Genomic DNA, 21,550 nt, shown 5'->3' on the forward strand with positions numbered 1-21,550 from the left:
TCCATGAGTATCCCCCACCCCTTCTCTCTTCATGTATCTCCAACGTTCCATATACCGGGGCATGATCTGACCATAGGATGGTATCTATAGAGCAGCCTGGGTTATTGTCTAGCAGAGCGTGTGAGATGAATATATGATCCAACCTAGAATAGCTGTTATGTGCCAATGAATGATAGCTATAGTCCCTGATCCCCGGATGAAGCACCCGCCACATGTCCACCAGGCCAAGAGGCAATAGATCCTTTTTTAATTGACGCAGTGCCGGAAGGGAGACAGGGGACCTACCCGAAGACTAATCCAATGAAGGGTCCAGAGCGAGGTTGAAATCTCCTCCCAAAATGATGTTAGAGCCATCTGCAAATTCAGTCAGCAGTCGCAGGACCCCAGAACCAAAACTCACTTGACTCTGGTTCGGAAAATATATATTAGCAAACGTATATATAGAGTTCAAGAAAGTAAGCATAAGGAAGATAAATCTCCCTTCTGGGTCTATCTTTGTGTCAGTTTTTAATCATAGACCTGAGACAGGGACAAGGGGGCATCCTCTACGTCTAGAGGAAAGAAGGTTTAAGCATAATAACAGACGCGGGTTCTTTACTGTAAGAGCAGTGAGACTATGGAACTCTCTGCCGCATGATGTTGTAATGAGTGATTAATTACTTAAATTTAACTGGATACCCTTCTGGAAAAGTATAATGTTACAGGGTATATATACTAGATTCCTTGATAGGGCGTTGATCCAGGGAACTAGTCTGATTGCCGTATGTGGAGTCGGGAAGGAATTTTTTTCCCCAAAGTGGAGCTTACTATTTGCCACTTGGGTTTTTTTTGCCTTCCTCTGGATCAACATGTTAGGGCATGTTAGGTTAGGCTATGGGTTGAACTAGATGGACTTAAAGTCTTCCTTCAACCTTAATAACTATGTAGACTATGTATTTACCTTAGGTTGAAATGTCTTGTGGAATGTGATCGAAACCCCACAAACCTTATGAGAAGGATGAGGACAGTGATACCAGACTTGGTAGAATTTAGAAACACACTTAGGTATATTGGTGGCTAAGAAGTGGGTCTCCTGAAACATAACTACATTTATTTGTTTCTTATGAAAGCGATATAGTACTTGTCTCCGTTTCTCAGGTTTATAAAGACCCCTTGCATTATATGTGCAGAATGTTAACCCGGACATCCACAGAGGTCGTCAGAAGAATTAGAGAAGATGAAGCAAAGATAAAGGAAGGAAAAGCAGAGAGAACATAAGGGGCTATCGTCAGAGTAATAACCCCAGAAGGTTTCGAATATAGACAATTGTCTAAAGCAGCAAGTACGCTGCAACCCTAGGTGAGGTAATGAGGCTGCACATACTATAGTGTGTGTGTGTGTGTGTGTGTGTGTGTGTGTGTGTGTGTGTGTGTGTGTGTGTGTGTGTGTGTGTGTGTGTGTGTGTGTGTGTGGTCAAATCAAAAGGTGGCTACTTTGAAGAACCTAGAATATAAGACACATTTTCAGTTGTTTCACATTTTTTTGTTAAGTATATAATTCCACATGTGTTAATTCATAGTTTTGATGCCTTCAGTGGAATGTACAATTTTCATAGTCATGAAAATACAGAAAAATCTGTAAATGAGAAGGTGTGTCCAAACTTTTGGTCTGTACTGTATATCGCTTGGAGAATGACTCTCTTGGAAGCGGCTTTTCCACTGTGCAGTTTTTGGGCCCATTTTTTCAGTTGTGGAGGTTCTACTTCCTCACTAAGACCAAGACCACGAATACGCAAGTTATTACGCCTGTGTCTATTTTCGATGTCATCTAAATGAGTGAGGATATCATTAATTTGTATGGAGTGATCTTGTAGCACTTGTTGTTGACAGTATAGCTGTTGGTAATGCTGGTCCTGTATACCCTCCAAGTCCGCAATACGCTGTCCCACATGTTGTATTTCCCTTTTGAGAGTAAACATGTCCTCCTTATGAGAGGCTTCCAGTTTATGTAATAAAGCATCCATCTCTTGCTTGGTCGGAATGGCTTTGATATGGGCTTTCCAGTCCCATTCCTCGTCTGCCATCTGCACCTGTGAATTTTGGGGTGTGTGTGCATGCAGACACTTATCCTCTAAGGTACCCTGTATGTTCGGATTAATTATATTGGCATTTCTGGTTCTGTTATGTTTTTGGATACCTATGTTTCACCTACATAGGTACTCCCTTCCATTTTTTCCTGCTGCTGTGGCATTTATGCACTTTATTTTCCTCTAGGCATTGCCTTTATACAGCGCTTTGTTGTTGGTTTACCTTGTGATAATTTTACCACACGGATTAATTACATTGGTATTTCTGGTTTTTATTATTTTTTTGAGCACGTTGTAGGATTTCTGTGCCTTAACAACATAGATATTCCTTTCCCCCTTTTTTTGCTGTGGCACCTATGCACTTTATTTACTTTTAGGCACTGCCTTTATACAGCGTTTTTATAATTGTCTTAGGCTAGGGTCACATTGCGTTAGGGCAATCCGTTAAGCGCATAGCGCTGGCGGATTGCGCTAACGCAATGCTTCTCTAGGGTCCGCGTTCGGCGTCCCCGCTAGCGCAGATCCCCGATCTGCACTAGCGAGGAACGGACCTCGGGCGCGCCGCGGACGCTGCAAGCAGCGTCCGAGGTCCGTCACTCAAATGACGCCACATCGCTAGCGCCCGCCCAATGTGGGCGGGCGCTAGCAACGCGTTCTCCATTACAGGCTATGGCGGCGTTAACGGACTACGTTAACACCGCGTTATGCCGCGGTGTAACGTAGTCCGTTAAACGCAGTCACATAACGCAATGTGACCCTAGCCTTATTGCTTGATATATTGCAGTTTTAAAGAAAAAATTTCTTGTTCACTGTTCACTTTTGCACGCCCTGGAACGATCTACTTTTTATTCTGAACATATGGCTTATATTAAATATCATGTTTTTTTATATAATTAATTACATATTGTACCTTGATTAGTTGTCTCGTGTTGCACTCTTCTTTTAAATTTTGGTAAATTTTAGTTTATCTTTGTAATTTGACTCACTGCTACCCAAATAAAGACATGTTTACATGAATCCCTTGTCTGTAGCTTTCTCTCTCCTTGAGATCTTATTTCTGGGTCTTGGTTCACCTGTGAATTTTGCCCGTGTCCAGAGGACATGCTGCGGGGGGGGATGATGGTGATAGGGAGTTCTCGCCATGTCCAGGTGGCTGAGCCCGATATGACATGCGGGGTGGGGATTCTTTTGGAGCGGTGCTGCACTCTTCCCCTGTCTGGTACCTGTCGGTATCTCACAGCCTCGGGCCTCTGACGCATTCTCCTGTTGTGCACGAGGAACGCCAGCCAGCATCATCTTGGACAGCATGTCTCCGGTCTGCTGGAGCACAGAGTGTTAAAAAAAAGCAGGTAATTTCTCCTTTTCCTCTGGTCGGGAGTGCTGTTTCTGACGACGATCTCGTCATACGTCTCATTCCAGGGGCTTTGTTGCTATCCTATGCCTCTATGTCGGGTTTATTGCTGGAATCACGCCGGAGCTCTGCCCCTTTGCTTCCTATCCTGCCATGAGCAAGCAACGCCCCCCGGGTGAAGCCATTTAATGTCAAACTACTGTGTTTTCTCTTTTTAAATCATAATGATTACCCAAAACATCCAAATGACCCTGATCAAAAGTTCACATACCCTGGTGATTTTGGCCTGATAACATGCACAAAAGTTGCTACAAATGGGTTTGAATGGCTACTAAATGTAACATCCTCACCTGTGACCTGTTTGCTTGTAAGCAGTGTGTGCATAAAAACTGAGTGAGTTTCTGGGATCAATAGACTCTTGCATCTTTCATCCAGACACTGACATTTCTAGATTGTGAGTCATGGGGAAAGCAAAAAAATTGTCAACAGATCTACGGGAAAAGGTAGTTGTACTGTATAAAACAGGAAAGGTATAGAAAGATATCCAAGGAATTGATAATGCCAGTCAGCAGAGTTCAAACTGTGATTAACAAATGGAAAATCAGGGGCTCTGTAAAAAACAAAACCACGATCAGGTAGACCAACAGAAATGTCGTCCACAACTGCCAGAAAAATTGTTCGGGATGCAAAAAATAAAACCACAAACATCAGCTGAAATATAGGGCTCTCTGAAAACTAGCAGTGTGGCTGTTTCAAGATGCACAATAAGGAGGCAATTGAAGAAAAATTGGCTGCATGGTCGAGTCGCCAGAAGAAAGCCATTACTGCGCAAATGCCACAAAGTATCTTGCCTACAATAGGCAAAATAGCGCAAAGACAAGCCTCAAAACTTCTTGAATAAGTAACAATGCCTAAGATGAAAGCAACACCATTGCTACTGTAAAGCAAGAATGTGGATTTCTGATGTTTTGGGGATGTGTGAGCTACACAAAGGCACAGGAAACTTGGTCAAAGTTGAAGGAAAGATGAATGCAGCACGTTATCAGCAAATACTGGAGGCAAATTTGCTTCCATCAGCCCGGAAGCTGTGCATGGGATGTACTTGGACAATCCAACATAACAATGATCCAAAACACAAGGCCAAGTCGACCTGTCATTGAAGGTTCTGGAGTGGCCATCTCCCTCTCCTGACCTCAATACCATTGAGCCACACTGGGGAGATTTCAAGTATGCAGTTCATGCTAGACAGCCCAGGAATTTACAGGAACTTAAGGCTTTTGTCAAGAAGAGTGGGTAGCTTTACCATCTGAGAAAATAAAGAACCTCATCCACAACTACCACAAAAGACTTCAAGCTGTCATTGGATGTTAGAGGGGCCATTACACGGTATTAATAAATGGGGTATGTGAACTTTTGATCAGGGTCTTTTGGATGTTTTGGGTTGTCATTATAATTGAAAAAAAGAGAAAAAACAGGAGTTTGACAATAAATGGCTTCACCCAACCACTAACCATGAGTGGAGAATAAGTTTGTGTTATCATTCATATTCTCTGAAAAAAGGCCAAGGAGGCAAAAATTCTGCAGGGGTATGTAAACTTTTGAGCACAACTGTATATACATGTGTAGTGAGCACCTTGAACCTCCAGGTGCTTCTGCTTCTTTATAATGTTGAGCCATGAAAATAAAAATAAGAAAAATCAATTTTCCCCACAAAAATGTTATTTTAGCCCTTATTTTTTATTTTCACAAAGGTAACAGAAGATATTCCACCATAAAAATCGTTGTGCAATTTCTCCTAAGTACGTTGATACCCCATATGTGGGGGAAAACTACTGTTTAGGTGCACAGAAGGGCTCAGAAATGAAAGAGTGACGTTTTGGAACACAGCTTTTAATGGAACTGTGTGAGGGGTCATGTCGTGTTTCACAGCCCTTGGTGTACATTAACAGTCATAAATCACCAACAGTGACCCCATTTTGGAAACTAGATCCCTCAAAGAATTTATCTAAATGTGTGGTAAGCACCTTGAACCCTCAGGTGCTTCACAGAGTTTTACAACGTTGATCTGTGAAAATTAAAAGCAAAATTTTTCATATGGATAGCAGTAGAACATCGACCCCAAACATTGTTGTGCCATTTATCCCGGGTACAACGATACCCCATATGTGGTCGTAAACTACTTCTGAGGCACACTGCAAAGCTAAGAAGGGAAGAAGCTCTATACCAGAGTTTAGATTTTACTGGAATAGTTTGAAGGTGCCATGTAACACTGGCAGAGCACCTGAGATGCCAAAACATAAACCCCCCACAAGTGACATAATTTTACAAACTACACACGCCAAAGAATTCATCTAGGGGTGCAGTTATCATTGACAGCACATGTGCCTCACAGCTTTTTATACTATTGGGCGGTGAAGAAAGAATAATTATATTTACCACTAGATTGTTGTTCTAGCCCCAATTTTTTAGTTTTTCTAAGTGATAATAGGAAAAAATGGACCTCGGTTTGTTTTAACAATTTCTACTGAGTGCGCCAATGCTTTTCAGGCACAGTGCAAAGCTCAGAAGGGAAAGAGCGCCATATTACAGAACAGATTTTACGGTTACAGTTTGTGGGTGCCATGACCCACTGGGAGAGCCAATGAAGTGTCAGAACAGAAAAACTTCTCATAAGTGACCCTATTTTACAAAATACACATCTTAATCTAGGGTTACTGTGATCATATTGACAAACAGGTGTGTCACAGAATTTTCTACCATTGGGAAATGAAGAAAAATATAATTACATTTTTACCACAAGAATTTTGCTTTAGCCCCATATTTTACATTTTCACAAGGAGAAATGTGTAAAAATGGTAACTAAATTGGTCCCACAATTTCTGCAATACCCCATAAGTGGCTGTACAGTACTGCTTAGTCAAAAGGCGATACACGGGAGGTACAGAGCGCTATTTGCCTCCTGGAGTGCATATTTTCATAGAATAGAGCACAAAACAGGCTCTAACCAAAGTAGAAAGAAGTGGAAGGCCCCGCTGCCCAACTGAGCAACAAGACAAGTACATTAGAGTCTATATTTTGAGAAATCGACGCCTCACAGGTCCTCAACTGGCAGCTTCATTAAATAGTACATGCAAAATGCCATTATCAAAGTCTACACTGAAGAGGCAACTCCAGGATGCTGGCCTTCAGGGCAGAGTGGCAAAGAAAAAGCCATATCTAAGACTGGGAAATAAAAGGAAAAGATTAATATGGGCAAAAGAACAAAGACACTGGACAGAGGTAGATTGGAAAAAAAGTGTTATGGACAGACAAATCCAAGTTTAAGGTGTTTGGATCACACAGAAAAATATTTGTGAGACGCAGCACAACTGAAAAGATGCTGGAAGAGTGTCTGACGCCATCTGTCAAGCATGGTGGAAGTAATGTGATGGTCTGGGGTTGCTTTGGTGATGGGTAAAGTGGGAGATTTGTACAAGGTAAAAGGGATTTTGAATAAGAAAGGCTATCACTCCATTTTGAAAGCCATGCCATACCCTGTGGATTGCGCTTGATTGGAGCCAATTTCATCTTACAACAGAACAATGACCCAAAGCACACCTCCAAATTATGCAAGAACTATTTAGGGAAGAAGCAGGCAGCTGGTATTCTATCTGTAATGGAGCGCAGTCACCAGATCTCAACCCCATTGAGCTGTTGTGGGAGCAGCTTGACCGTATGGTACGCAAAAAGTGCCCATCAAGCCAAACCAACTTGTGGGAGGGGTTTCTGGAAGTATGGGGTGAAATTTCTCCAGATTACCTCGGCAAATTAACTGCTAGAATGCCAAAGGTCTGCAATGCTGTAATTGCTGCAAAGGGATCATTCTTTGACAAAAGCAAAGTTTGACGGAGAAAATTATTATTTCAAATCTTTTTTTCGAACCTTGTCAATGTCTGGACTAGATTTTCAATTAATTTGGCAACTCACTTGATTAATAAAAGTATGAGATTTCATGGAAAACACAAAATTGTCTGGGTGACCCTAAACTTTTGAACGGTAGTGTATATTGGGTTTTTAGGTTTTACTGCTGTCACACTCTAAAAGATGCTTTTTATTCCAAAAACTAGTTTTTGCATTGCCATATTTTGATAGCTAATTTTCCATATTTCAGCTGACGGTCATGTGAGGTCTTGTTTTTTGCAAAAAGAGTTGACATTTTTATTTGTACAAAATATTTTTTGATTTTCCTAATCCAATTTTTGGGAGGCAGAATGAAAAATTCGGTAATTTTGATTTTATTTTTGGAGGGGGAAGGGGGGGTTATGCTGTTTCCCATGTCGTAAAATTGATAAGGCAGCTTTATTCTTCGAGTCAGTACCACATTTATATTTTTTATGTTCTGACGCTTTTGCATCATTTCTTTAGAGAGTTATAACTTTTTTTTTCCTGCAGATGGAACAGTATGGCAGCTTGTTTTTTGCTGTACAAGATGACATTTTCAGAGACACCATTTTTATTGACATTTGTCTTTTCGATCACATTTTATTCCACTTTTTGTTATATGATGAAAAGGCATTTTTTGCCCTGTATTTTTTTTTTTTTTTTTTTTTTTACGGAGTTCACTTAAGAGGTCAACTAGTTTTGACAGTTTCATGGGGCAGGTCATTTCAAATGCGGCAATACCGAACACTGAATTTTTTTTTTTTGTTTACATAAAAATAGAAAATTATATATATATATATATATATATATATATATATATATATATATATATATATATATATATATATATATATATATATACCATATATATATATATATATATATATATCAGCACATATACCATATATACCATACATATATATATATATATATACCATACATATATACCATACCATATATATATATACCATACCATATATACCATATATATATACCATACCATATATACCATATATACCATATATACCATACCATATATATATATATATATATATATATATATATATATATATATATATATATATATATATATATATATATATATATATATATAATAATCTATTTTTATGTTAAATATATATATAAAAAAAATTCAGTGTTCGGTATCGCCGCATTTGAAACGACCTGCCCCATGAAACTGTCAAAACTAGTTGACCTCTTCAGTGAACTCCGTAAAAAAATAAAAATAAAATACAGGGCAAAAGATGCCTTTTCATCATATAACAAAAAGTGGAATAAAATGTGATCGAAAAGACAAATGCCAATAAAAATGGTGTCCCTGAATAAATATATATATAAAAGAATATATATATATATTTTTTTTTTATTATTATTTTCTGATTTTTTGTAAAAAAAATACTTTTCCAATTTTACAAACCACTGCAATGGCTTATAACTGTCAGTGCTTCACTGACACAAGCCCCTGAGACTGTCCTCGGCGCATGATCAGAGGGTCTTGCTGTAGCCCAATTAACAGGATGTCGTCATGACGAAGTCTGGTCACCATGGCAACAATCGGGCACCGGCAATGAAGTCTCAGGGATGCTGATTGGAGGGCAGAGGGGCTACCCTCTGCCTGCCTTCTAAATGCCGAGATCGCTGGGTGTCAAAATCAGCTGACATCTGGTGGCGATTGCGCACATACAGAAAATTGCTTGGACGTACTCAGTTTGTTCAAGGTCAGGAAGGGCTTAATGAATAAAACAAAAAAAGATATATTATATATAGAAAAATATGTTTTAATAATGTAACAATTTGAAATCGTACTCCCATTAAAAGTAATAAAAAGAAATAAAATAAGGAAAGACATTTGTTATCACCATGATCACCATGTTAAAATAGTCCCCTCTAACATAAAAATCAATTAACCAATCGGTACATATTGTGAGTAGAAAAATCAGATTGCCTCACCTTGCAAAAAAACAAAAAAATAAACCCACAATACGAATGCATCAAAATGTGATATCTACCCCAAATGGCAACAATAACCAATGTCCAATAACCATGCAAAAAACAAGACCTAATACAGCTCAATCAATGCAAAAATTAAACTTCTAAGGGTATGTTTCCACGGTCAGGAAACGTTGCGGGTTGGACGCTGCATACATCCGCAGTGGCCAGATGTGACAGCACAGTGGATGGGATATTATGAAATCCCTTCTCCACCATGCGTGCACGGACACCTACGGCTTACCTGCGGAGACAGACATGAGACGCGTCTTTCCAGACCGCAGCATGTCAATTTACGTTGCAGAGACGCTCAGTAGCCATAAGATAAATATCACCGTCCAATGTATAGGGTGCGGTGAATCTGCACCTTGGATGGTGCGGACATGTGCTGCGTCCAATGCGCTGCCGGCTCCTGACCATGGGAACATACCCTAAAAGTTTTGTAAAATGGTGAAATTTTTTTTAAAATCACTTAACCCCTTCATGACCCATCCTATTTTGACCTTAATGACCTGGCCGTTTTTTGCAATTCTGACCAGTGACCCTTTATGAGGTAATAGCTCAGAAACGTTTCAACTGATCCTAGCGGTTCTGAGATTGTTTTTTCGTGACATATTGGGCTTCAAGTTAGTGATAAATCTATGTCGATATATTTTGCGTTTATTTGTGAAAAAAAAATGGAAATTTGCCTAAAATTTTGAAAATTTTGCAATTTTCAAATTTTGAATTTTTATTCTGTTAAACGAGAAAAGTGTGTGACACAAAATAGTTAATAATAAAGAACAATACCCACATGTCTCCTTTACATCAGCACAATTTTGGAAACAAAATTTTTTTTTGGCTAGGAAGTTATAAGGGTTAAAATTTGACCAGCGATTTCTCATTTTTACAACAAAACCATTTTTTTTTTTTTTAGGGACCACCTCACATTTGAAGTCAGTTTGAGGGGTCTATATGGCTGAAAATATCCAAAAGTGACACCATTCTAAAAACTGCACCCCTCAAGGTGCTCAAAATCACATTCAATAAGTTTATTAACCCTTCAGGTGCTTCACAGCAGCAGAAGCAACATGGAAGGAAAAAATGAACATTTCACTTTTTAGTCACAAAAATGATCTTTTAGCAACAATTTTTTTATTTTCACAAGGGTAAAAGGAGAAACTGGACCCCAAAAGTTATTGTACAATTTGTCCCGGGTACGCAGATACCCCATATGAGGGGGGGACCACTGTTTGGGCACACGACAGGGCTCGGAAGGGAAGGAGCGCCATTTGACTTTTTCAATGAAAATTGGCTCCAATCTTTAGCGGACACCATGTCGCGTTTGGAGAGCCCCTGTGTGCCTAAACATTGGAGCTCCCCCACAAGTAACCCCATTTTGGAAACTAGACCCCCCACGGAGCTTATCTAGATGCATAGTGAGCACTTTGAACCCCCAAGTGCTTCACAAATTGATCTGTAAAAATGAAAAAGTACTTCTTTTTTTTTCCATAAAGAATTTATTTTAGCCTCAATTTTTTTATTTCCCACAGGGCAACAGGATAAAATGGATCCTAAAATTTATTGGGCAATTTCTCCTGAGTAAACTGATACCTCAAAACTGACCAAGAAATCGTATATATCAGGAACCTAGAACACTACAAAAACCAAAAAATTTTTTGGTTTTTAAACTGATACCTCACATGTGGGGGTAAACCACTGTTTAGGCGCACGGCAGGTCTCTGAAGGGAAGGAGCGCCATTTGACTTTTTGAATTAAAAATTAGCTCCAATCGTTAGCGGACACCATGTCGCGTTTGGAGAGCCCCTGTGTGCCTAAACATTGGAGCTCCCCCACAAGTGACCCCATTTTAGAAACTAGACCTCCCAAGGAACTAATCTAGATGTGCGGTGACCACTTTAAACCCCCGAGTGCTTCACAGAAGTTTATAACGCAGAGCTGTGAAAATAAAAAATCATTTTTCTTTCCTCAAAAATTATGTTTTAGCAAGCAATTTTTTATTTTCACAAGGGTAACAGGAAAAATTGGACCACAACAGTTGTTGCCCAGTTTGTCCTGAGTATGCTGATACCCCATATGTGGGGGTAAACCACTGTTTGGGCACACGTCGGGACTTGGAAGGGAAGTAGTGACGTTTTGAAATGCAGACTTTGATGGAATGGTCTGCAAGCGTCACGTTGCATTTGCAGAGCCCCTAATGTGCCTAAACAGTGGAAACCCCCCACAAGTGACCCCATTTTGGAAACTAGACCCCCCCCAAGGAACTTATCTAGATGTGTGGTGAGCACTTTGAACCCCCAAGTGCTTCACAGAATTTTAGAACGCAGAGCCGTGAAAATAAAAAATATTTTTTTTTCCCACAAAGTAAGTTTTTAGCCCCCATTTTGTTATTTTCCCAAGGGGAACAGGAGAAATTAGACCCCCAAAGTTGTTGTGCAATTTTTTCTGAGTACGCTGATACCCCATATGTTTGGGTAAACCACTGTTTGCGTGCACGCCAGAGCTCGGAAGGGAGGGCGCACCATTTGACTTTTTGAACGCAAGATTGGCTGGAATCAATGGTGGCGCCATGTTTCGTTTGGAGACCCCTGATGTGCCTAAACAGTGGAAACCCCTCAATTCTAACTCCAACACTAACCCCAACACACCCCTAACCCTAATCCTAACTCTAGCCATAACCCTAACCTCAACACACCCCTAACCACAACCCTAACCCCAACACACCCCTAACCCTAACCACAAGCCTAATCTTAACCCTATTTCCAACCCTAACCCTAATTCCAACCCTAACTCTAATTCCAACCCTAAACCTAAGACGATGTGCCCACGTTGTGGATTTGTGTGAGATTTTTCCGCACCATTTTTGAAAAATCCGCAGGTAAAAGGCACTGTGTTTTTTGTGCGGATTTCACCTGCGGATTCCTATTGAGGAACAGGTGTAAAATGTTGCGGAATCCGCACAAAGAATTGACATGTTATGGAAAATACAACGCAGCGTTTCCGCGCGGTATTTTCCGCACCATGGGCACAGCGGATTTGGTTTTCCATAGGTTTACATGGTACTGTAAACGTGATGGAAAACTGCTACGAATCCGCAGCGGCCAATCCACTGCGAATCTGCAGCCAAATCTGTACCATGTGCACATAGCCTAATTCTAACCCTAACCCTAGTTCTAATCCTAATTCTTACCCTAGTTCTAACCCTAACCCTAATTCGAACCCTAACCCTAGTAGAAAAATAAAAGTAAATATATTTTCTTTATATTATTATTGTCCCTACCTATGGGGGTGATAAAAGGGGGGTTCATTTACTATTTTTTTTATTTTCATCACTGATAAAACCTGGAATGAATCTGCCGTCCGATTCGGCGGGCGCACTGCGCATGCACCCACCATTTTGGAAGATGGCGGTGCCCATGGAGAAGATGGATGGACATCGGGAGGGACACCGGAGCTCGGTAAGTATGGGGGGAGGGATCGGAGCACGGGGGGAGTGGACAGGAGGAGCGGATAGGAGGACGGAGGGGAGCTGTGCACATTACAGGACAGGACGGACGACTGGGGAGATCGGTGGCAGTGGCAGATCAGGGTTTCCAGCCATGGCCGATGATATTGCAGCATCGGCCATGGCTGGATTGTAATATTTCACCACGTTTCATAGGGGAAATATTACAAATTGCTCTGATTGGCTGTTTCACTTTCAACAGCCAATCAGAGCGATTGTAGCCACGGGAGGGGGGGGGGGGGGCAAATCCAACCCCCCAACCCCCCACCCCCACCCCGGGCTGCAGTACCACTCCCCCTGTCCCTGTAGGTCGGGTGAAATTACAGTTAACCCCTTCACCCGATCTGCAGGGACGCGATCATTGTTTGACACAGCATATGCGTCAAAGGTCGGATTGGCACCGACTTTCATGACGCGTACGCTGTGTCACAGGTTGGGAAGCGGTTAAAAGGCATATTGTTAAGTTCTCTTGAACAGTTGAGAGCAATGCAGTCTCCTCATAGTTTCCCCATTTCCTAGTTTCTAGTCGGGTAGGCTCTTCTGTTTGGGTGACAGCTCAGGTGAATAGCAGAACTGTAGTGTTAGCAGAAATTTATTCTCAGAACAGTTCTTCTGTAACACATTCAGACATCAGTGGTTTGCATATTGTTATTGTATTTACACACAGAGATAACCGGAAACACCGCTCCAGACACAGCAGAGTAGAGAGCAGTGATTAGGAGACCTGCTGTGAAAATTGGGATTATAAATCTTACTAACCATTTCGTCTCTCTTCAGAAGATGACACACTGCATCTGGGTGTCAGTCTCCAAAAGATGTACACACCCAAAAATGATGATGACTGACAGAGCACACATTCACTCTGTTGGCATCATAAGTCTATGTCCCCGTCAGCGCATTTGCCCGAATCCCATTTTACGGGGAGTTCGAACGTAAGCCCCGACATGACCAAATAACGAGTGCAAAAATGCAGTGTGAAAGCACGCTAAGGGGGAAGAGAAGTGAGCATTTAAAAAGGAACCTGTCACCAGGTTTTTCTCATATGAGGTAAGGCCACCACCTTTCAGCCCTGATATTCAGCATTCTAAAATGCTGTATATATTACCCCATTCAGGCCTGCAAGTCGGGTCCGATGGACGTTGCTTGTCTTGGTTCGGTGCTGCCACTCTTCTTGCAAAGCCGTCCACCTTCTTGCTTTGTGTTAATGACGCGTCCTACGTCATCCACAGAGTGTCCCTGGCTATGCGCCCCTGCACAGATGTCCTTCTCTGCTCTGACTAGGGTATGCGCCAGGGCTCTTTGGCCTTTTCCTATGCATACACACTGCAGGTTCCCTTTAACTGTTGTATAAAAATCAATGGTCTGAAGATAGCTGACTGGGATGTTAAGAGTTAACTACTCTCCTGGAATATAACTACTGTGCACTAGAGGCTGAAATATGAAAATGAGCTGTATACTATAAAAAGATAAAAAGTTCTCATGACAGGAGAATGACAGCAGATAGAAAAAGCAATTAAAATAGCAAGCTTGCTTATATTCATGGCAACTAAATAAAGCAATTAAAGGACACCCATTTAAGTAAAAAAGCACAATGAATGCCCTAAAACAACCCCCAAAACAGGTGTGGAATTCCATGTTTTGGTGGGTTTTTTTACATTATTTCACTGCACTCTGAATTTTTTCCCTGTTTTCCAGTATATGAATGGTAAAATGGATGATGTCATTGAAAATTACAGCTCGTTTCACAAAAACACAGACCCTCATACAGCTATGGAAAAATAAAAAAAAAGTTATGATTTGAAGGAGAGAAAAAAAATGCAAACATTGAAAATCACCCGTTAGGAAGCAGATAAACAAAATAATCTGAATGTTCTAGAACCTGTTTCTCAGTAGTTGGCATAGTACTCCACTCAGCTCCAAGCATCTTTGTTATCTCCGGGAAGGGCAAGTCAGGATGCTGTGTTCGAATCTGTTCTCTGCGTTCATTCAGAAACCGCACATAACCAGTGACAGGGGCTTTTGGTCCATTGGGCAAGACTTTTTTCCTTTTCTTTCCTTTTGGCCATCCTCTCTTCTTTACTGGCTGAATTTACACAGAGAAATAGGAAAATGTCAAACCGGGATACACATACTTATATGCACTGCACAAGACAAATAAATGATAAATAAAACGTAGACTAAGGATAGGTTCACACAGTTTTTTGTGGTGTATACTGAAACAAATCAGCTAAAAAATTTGCAGCAATAATTACCTAAAATGCTTTGAATGCTGTTGCTATTCCTTTGCTGTTCATACCATCCATAACATTGAAAATGCACCACCAAGAAGGAATTCACAGGATGAACAGACAAGTTAGTGACATAGAAATGATGAAAAATGGAAAACACCTCCATTAATTCAGTATAGATTATGAGCACCACAAAAAAAAATAAAAAGTACTTTAACACCTTGACTGCCATCAATATCAATGGATGAGCACTGGCTGTACCATTGGTTCCATGATACAAGATCATGAGAAAATGCCAGCTCTCTGATTCTTATGTCAGACGCTATTCTATATTAATATTTACACAAACACGAAAAACTTCAAACTACCGTAGTTTTTAACTGGTTTTTAAATAAGTGTACAATTTTTCCATGGAATTGAATTTGTCACAACTGAAATATTTATTGACTTTTTTCACTTTTCACCGGCTATGCTATTTTATATGCACATCTCTGAGTTCTAAACTATCCCTGTCTTTGGCAACTACAGTGGGTACAGAAAGTATACAAACCCCTTTAAAATTTTTCAATTTTGTTTCATTGCAACCATTTGGTAAATTCAAAAATAGAAACCGAATTACATGTAGGTCTAATGCCTCCACGACCTAATGGGAGGCAGGAAACACAAGGTTTAAAAGCCCCTCCCACCTCCTATTCACCGGTTACCTCTAAATTCTTAGAAATTGTCCAAGAAACACAGGGAGGGAATTAGTACTGTCGTGGAAGGTTCCTAGAAACAGATTTACCCGTAGCTCTAATTCTATTTTCTATAGTCACCTTCCACGACAGCAGAGGAGGAACACCAACCTATTCTGCACTGGGGGATGGGTGACAACAGCCTGGAGTTCTTTCCAGCCAAAGGCTAGATCCCTATTGGACAATAAGTCCAACCTGTATTGTCTGGTATAGGTATGGAGTGAAGACCATGTTGCCGCCCTGCAGATCTGCTCTGTGGATGCATCTGCTCTCATCCCAGGAGACTGAGGTAGAATTAGAATGAGCCTTGATACCAGCTGGGGGAGTCATGTTCTGGGCCAGATATGATGGAGATATGGCTCTCTTGATCCAGTTCGCTATGGTACCTGTCGCCACTTTCTTCCCTTTATTTCGACCAGATGGATGTATAAATAAATTCTGGTCAACTCTCCAGGGTCTGGTATGTTCTAGGTAATATAAGTTTGTACACCAAACATAAAAAGAGTATGGAACGCCTCTTCCTTTGGATTTGCTGGATTTTGGCAAAAGGAGGGGAGGACGATGTCCTGTGATGGGTAGAAATCAGACACTATTATAGGGAGAAAGGACGGATCTGTAATTATTAAGTAAGGTTCTCCTATGGCTAAAGCTTGTAACTCTCCTACACATCTTGCTGTGGTAATGGCAACAAGGAAGGCTGCTTTGTATGCGTGGAGTTGAGGAGTACAGGAAGACAAAGGTCTCACACTTCCACCGTTTGAGCCTCTGAGGACCAAATTTAGATCCCAAGAAGGGACGATAGACTGTATCCTGAAATTCAGTCTAAGGGCCAATATCATGAATCTCTAAATCCAATGGTGGTTTTAAGTCTTGATCGAATACCAAGCTCAGAGCTGAGACCTGAACCTTCAGAGTACTGGGTTTTAGGCCCAACTCTAGCCCTCTTTGTAGAAAGTCCAATATTTGTGAAATATTTAGGTGGAATGGATCAGGTAGACTAGGAAGACACCAGGATAAGATCTTCTTGCACACTTTATTATAAATAGAGTTGCTGACTGGTTTCCTGGATTTTTCCAAAGTAGTAATTACTGTGTTTGAAAGCCTTCTGGCACGCAACACCTGGGCTTCAGCAGCCAGATTCAGCTTTTGCGGATTCAGATGACAGAGAGTGCCCTGCAACAGAAGGTCGGAGTCTAATGGTAGATAAACTGGTCCGTCTATTTGGAGCTCGATGAGGAGATTGAACCGGCTCCTACTTGGCCACAGCGGAGCTACCAGGATGGTTGGCACCTGGTCCTCTCAGATTTTCTGAATAGTTTTTGCTAGCATTGGAATTGGAGGAAATGCGTATGCCAACCAGAAGTTCCACTTCTGAGCAAAGGCATCCACCCCCTTGGACTTGTCCCTGGGGTTTAGGGAAAAATAGCCTTTGACCGGAGCATTTTGACTTGAAGCGAGCAAATTGATTTCTGGTAGGCCCCACCTGTCTACCAGCATCGTGAACATTCCCTTGTTCAGGCTCCACTCCCCTTTTAAATGGACGGCAAAATATCCGGCTTCAAATAGCCTTCAGACTGTCGAACCTCATGCTCCCCTGTAGTCATGTTGTCCAAATATACTCAGACGTGGCGTCCGGAGATAAGACTGCCTGTTGTCAGAAGAGCTTCCTCCACTGCCTTCAGCTTCCTGAAGGTGGAGGACCTGGCACTAATATTCTGGCTCTAGCGCCCCTGGAACAGAGTATGAGATACTATGGCCCCCAGCCTCTCTTGCTGGCATCGGATGTTAACGTAACCAGAGTACATTGAAACCAGCTTACCCCTCTGGGTTACACCTCAGGCTTTCGGGGTTCAACCACCAGGCCAGGGAGGCCATTACACAGCCTGGAGTTTGCACCCTTTTGTTAAATGAGCTGGGATTCCCATTCCAGTTCTCGAGAATATGGGTTTCAAGAATACTGGAGTGGGCCTGAGCCCAGGACACGGATTGAATACACGCTGTCATAGAGCCTAGGACAGACATGGCTGCCCAAAGGGTAGGGAATTTTTGCTTTCTGAACTCCGAGACCTTTGCCATCACCGCCAAACATTGATCCTCTGGTAGAAAGAACATCTTTTTCCCGAAGTCTAGAAGGACCCCCAGAAATCTTCTCGTTTTGGAAGGCTGGAGCTGAGATTTCTTTAAGTTTGGGAGACATCCCAGAGAAGGCAGAATGTCCAAAGATTTTGCCACATGACCCCTGAGAATCTGAGCAGAAGGGCCTATGACCAGTAGGTCGTCCAGGTAGGGCACGATGCAGATGCCCTGTCCTCGGATATATGACACAGCTTCTGCCATTATCCTGGAAAAGACCCTTGGCACTGAGGAGATGCCGAAAGGGAGTACATTGAACTGATAGTGCCTCACTTGCTAGTTCTGCTGCACTGTAAACCTCAAATACTTTCTGTGTCGAGGATGAATTGACACATGAAAGTAAGCATCCTTCAGGTCGATGGTTGCCATGAAGAAATGAGGACCTATAAGGGGAATAGATGATTTTACAGATTCCATCTTGAATCTGCGATAGGAAATGTGCCGATTGAGATTCTTTAGGTTTATGATGATACGTGCCTCCCCTGAAGGTTTCGTTACCAAGAAGAGTAGGGAGTAGTGGCCTCTTCCCCATTCGTCCACCAGTATCGGGGAAATTGCTTTTGATCTTAGTAAATCCTGAAGCCCCAATAACAGCAATGTCTGGGCTCCTTGGATGGTAGGGAGGTGACTCTCAGACCCCAAGGAGGGGAGGACTCGAACTCTATAAGAAGGCCCTCCTTGATGACATTGAGGACCCAAAGGCAACTGGAGAAGGCCTGCCAATGATGGAAAAAGTTTGAGAGCCTCCTCCCACCGGGTCAGAGTCATTGTTTATCCTGTTGGTGTTGTTGCTGGGGAACAAGGATATTCTTGCCCCTTTGGTTAGCATAAATCCATCTCCCAGTTTTCCCTTTTCCCTTTGTCTGGGAGGTCTGAGGCTGAGAGGCACGAAAAATGGTAATTAGACCTACCAGTAATTGCATTTCCAGGAATCTATCCTGACAGCACCATGGAGGACGTCCTTCTTACCCTCAGTGGGACAGGAACAACAAGCGGTTAAAAGGACCCTCCCCTTACCACTCACCAGTGATTTTCCAAAGTACCACACTGGATGGATGCAAAAAAAAGAACGTTTTATTAACAATTCTTACACCAATGTTACATCACATCAGTATACAAAAACAAGATCTTGCAGTGGGGAGGGAACTAGTAGTGCTATCAGGATGGATTCCTGGAAATACAATTACCGGTAGGTCTAATTACCGTTTTCCAGTTCACCACCTGACAGCACCATGGAGAAGTACCAAAGGTTGGTAATCTTAGGTTGGGGCTACTGCATGTAATACTTTTCTGGCAAAAGTTAATTGTGCTGAAACAACATCTAGCTTATAATGTCTAGCAAAAGTACTAAGACTGGTCCAAGTTGCGGCCCTACAGATCTGTTCTGTTGAGGCCCCCACCCTTCTGCCCATGACATAGCCTTAGGTCAGGTTGAATGGGCTCTAAGGATGTTTGGAGGATCATTCCCTTGAGCTCTATACACCAAGTCTATTGTAGTTAATATCCACCTTGCGATAGTTGCCTTAGCTGATTTACAGTCCCTATTTGGTCCCCATATTGAATAAACAGATTGGTGTCTCGTCTCCAACTCTCAGTTGCCTTTAGATATTTTAGAACTGTCTCCCTGACGTCTAAATTATGATAGACCCCCTCTTTTGGATTTCTAGGGTGCTGGCAGAACAAGGGAAGGATTACTTCTTGGTTCATATTTGTAGATGATACCACCTTGGGGAGGAAAGCTGGGTCAAGCCTCAAGACTATTCGATCATCAAAAATCTGTAGGTATGGATCCTGTATGGATAGGGCCTGCATCTCCCCCAATCTTTTAGCCGATGTAATGGCCATAAGAAAAGCGTTTTTAAAAGAGAGCTTGGCTATATCCATGTCCTCTGACAGGAGATACGGGGGTTTACACAGGGCATTAAGGACCAAGTTAAGGTCCCACGGTGGAGATGACTTCCTTACAAGAGGACTCATTCTCTATGTGGCTCTAGAGAACCTTGCTACCCAGGGATGTGAGGCTAAAGAAAAGTCAAAGAAAACACTAAGGGCCGCAATCTGCACCTTTAAAGTATTAGGCCGAAGACCTATTTTAAACCCTAATTCGAGGAAGTCGAGGATTCTGGGGATATCTGGACTCTTAATGTCTGCTGGAGCTCCTCTTGAAAAGGTACAAAATCGCCTCCAAATTTTATTGTAGATTGCAGAGGTCACCGGCTTTCTGCTTGCTTGGAGTGTGGTGATCACATATTCTGACAGGCCTCAGGATCCAAAACATAGTTGAAATGAGGCTGGATTCTTCTGGAGCAACGGACCTTGGTACAGTAGGTCCTGTCTCTTCGGTAAAAGAATAGGCCTCTCTACCGTCATTCTGGTTAGTAAAGAGAACCAGCTTCTCCCTGGCCAAAAAGGTACTACCAAGATCACTGTTGCTCCGTCGTCCCGTATCTTCCTGAGTGTTCTCGAAATCAATGGGAGAGGTGGGAACGCATACAGGAGCCCTTCTCCCCAAGGTTGTGATAGAGTGTCGACTCCCACTGCCCCATCTAGGGGATTTAGTGAGAAAAAGGTTCTGGCTTTTGAATTTGTAATGGTGGCAAACAGATGCACTTGTGGTGTTCCCCAATGTTGACACAGCATGTCGAAAACACTTCTGAATTAAATTCCCACTAAGTGGGATTTTTCGGTGCTCTGCTCAAGAAATCTGCCACCTGGTTCTTGGCTCCCTCCAGGTGTACCACTGAGATGTATTCGACAGAGTTTTACGCCCACTTGAAAATCTAGTTTGCCAGATACTATAAAGATGGGTGCTTCGGGCCTCCCTGGTGTCTTAGAAATGCCACTGCTGTCACATTGTCGGATAGTACCTTCACGTGCTTGCCTCTGATCTCCGACTGGGACCGGTAAAGAACTTTCCATATTGCTTATAGTTCTCTGAAATTCAATGATCTGGACTTCATTGTCCTAGGTAGTATTTCCCTTCTATATGTCCACCCCATCCGTACTGGCTGGCGTCCGTGGTGACGGTGATACAGGGACAAAGAACCCATGGTACCCCTATCCTCAGGTTTTCTGGGATGGTCCACCAAGTTAGTGCTTTCTTCCCTGAAAGAGAAAGAAAGAGTCACCTTCTTGTCCAAAGAACTGTCTTTCTGTCCCAGGTCCTCAAAACCTCCTTCTGTAACCCCCACGAGTGAAATTGACTCCACTTCACGCAGGGGATACAAGCAGTCATTAGACCTAGAATCTTCATTGCTTCCCTTATAGAGGATGGATTCCTTCTGAACCTTTTGTATTTTATCCACTTGTTCAGGGGTTTGAGATGTATGATTGTTCTGGAGTCTCCTGATGATTTCTTTATTGAGAAGAGACTCGAGTAATGACCCCTGCCTCTCTCTGGAGTGGGAACTGGAATGACTGTGTCTACTTTTAGTAGCTCCTGGATGTCTGACCACATAGGGGAGTCTAACCGAGGATGGGATCTGGTTACTATGAACCTTTCTGGGGGTAAGTTGGTGAATTCTAGTCTGTAGCCCTGACCAGTCATCTGAAAAAAACAAGGATTATGAGATTTTCTGCCAACCCCCTAGAAACTCCTTTAAC

General features: G+C 42.1%; 1 protein-coding gene across 3 annotated transcripts in view; it reads right to left on the reverse strand.

Moving 5' to 3' along the window:
* HMG20B (high mobility group 20B) overlaps positions 1-21,550 on the reverse strand; it is a 550,570-nt gene that overhangs the window by 282,705 nt on the left and 246,315 nt on the right. For all 3 annotated transcript variants that reach the window (XM_077254578.1, XM_077254572.1, XM_077254566.1), the window contains one exon: positions 14,732-14,935. In XM_077254578.1, the coding sequence (XP_077110693.1) occupies positions 14,732-14,935 (204 nt within the window). The remainder of the gene's footprint in view (positions 1-14,731; positions 14,936-21,550) is intronic.

Source organism: Ranitomeya variabilis, chromosome 1, assembly GCF_051348905.1.
Source record: "Ranitomeya variabilis isolate aRanVar5 chromosome 1, aRanVar5.hap1, whole genome shotgun sequence".
Classification (NCBI taxonomy): domain Eukaryota; kingdom Metazoa; phylum Chordata; class Amphibia; order Anura; family Dendrobatidae; genus Ranitomeya; species Ranitomeya variabilis.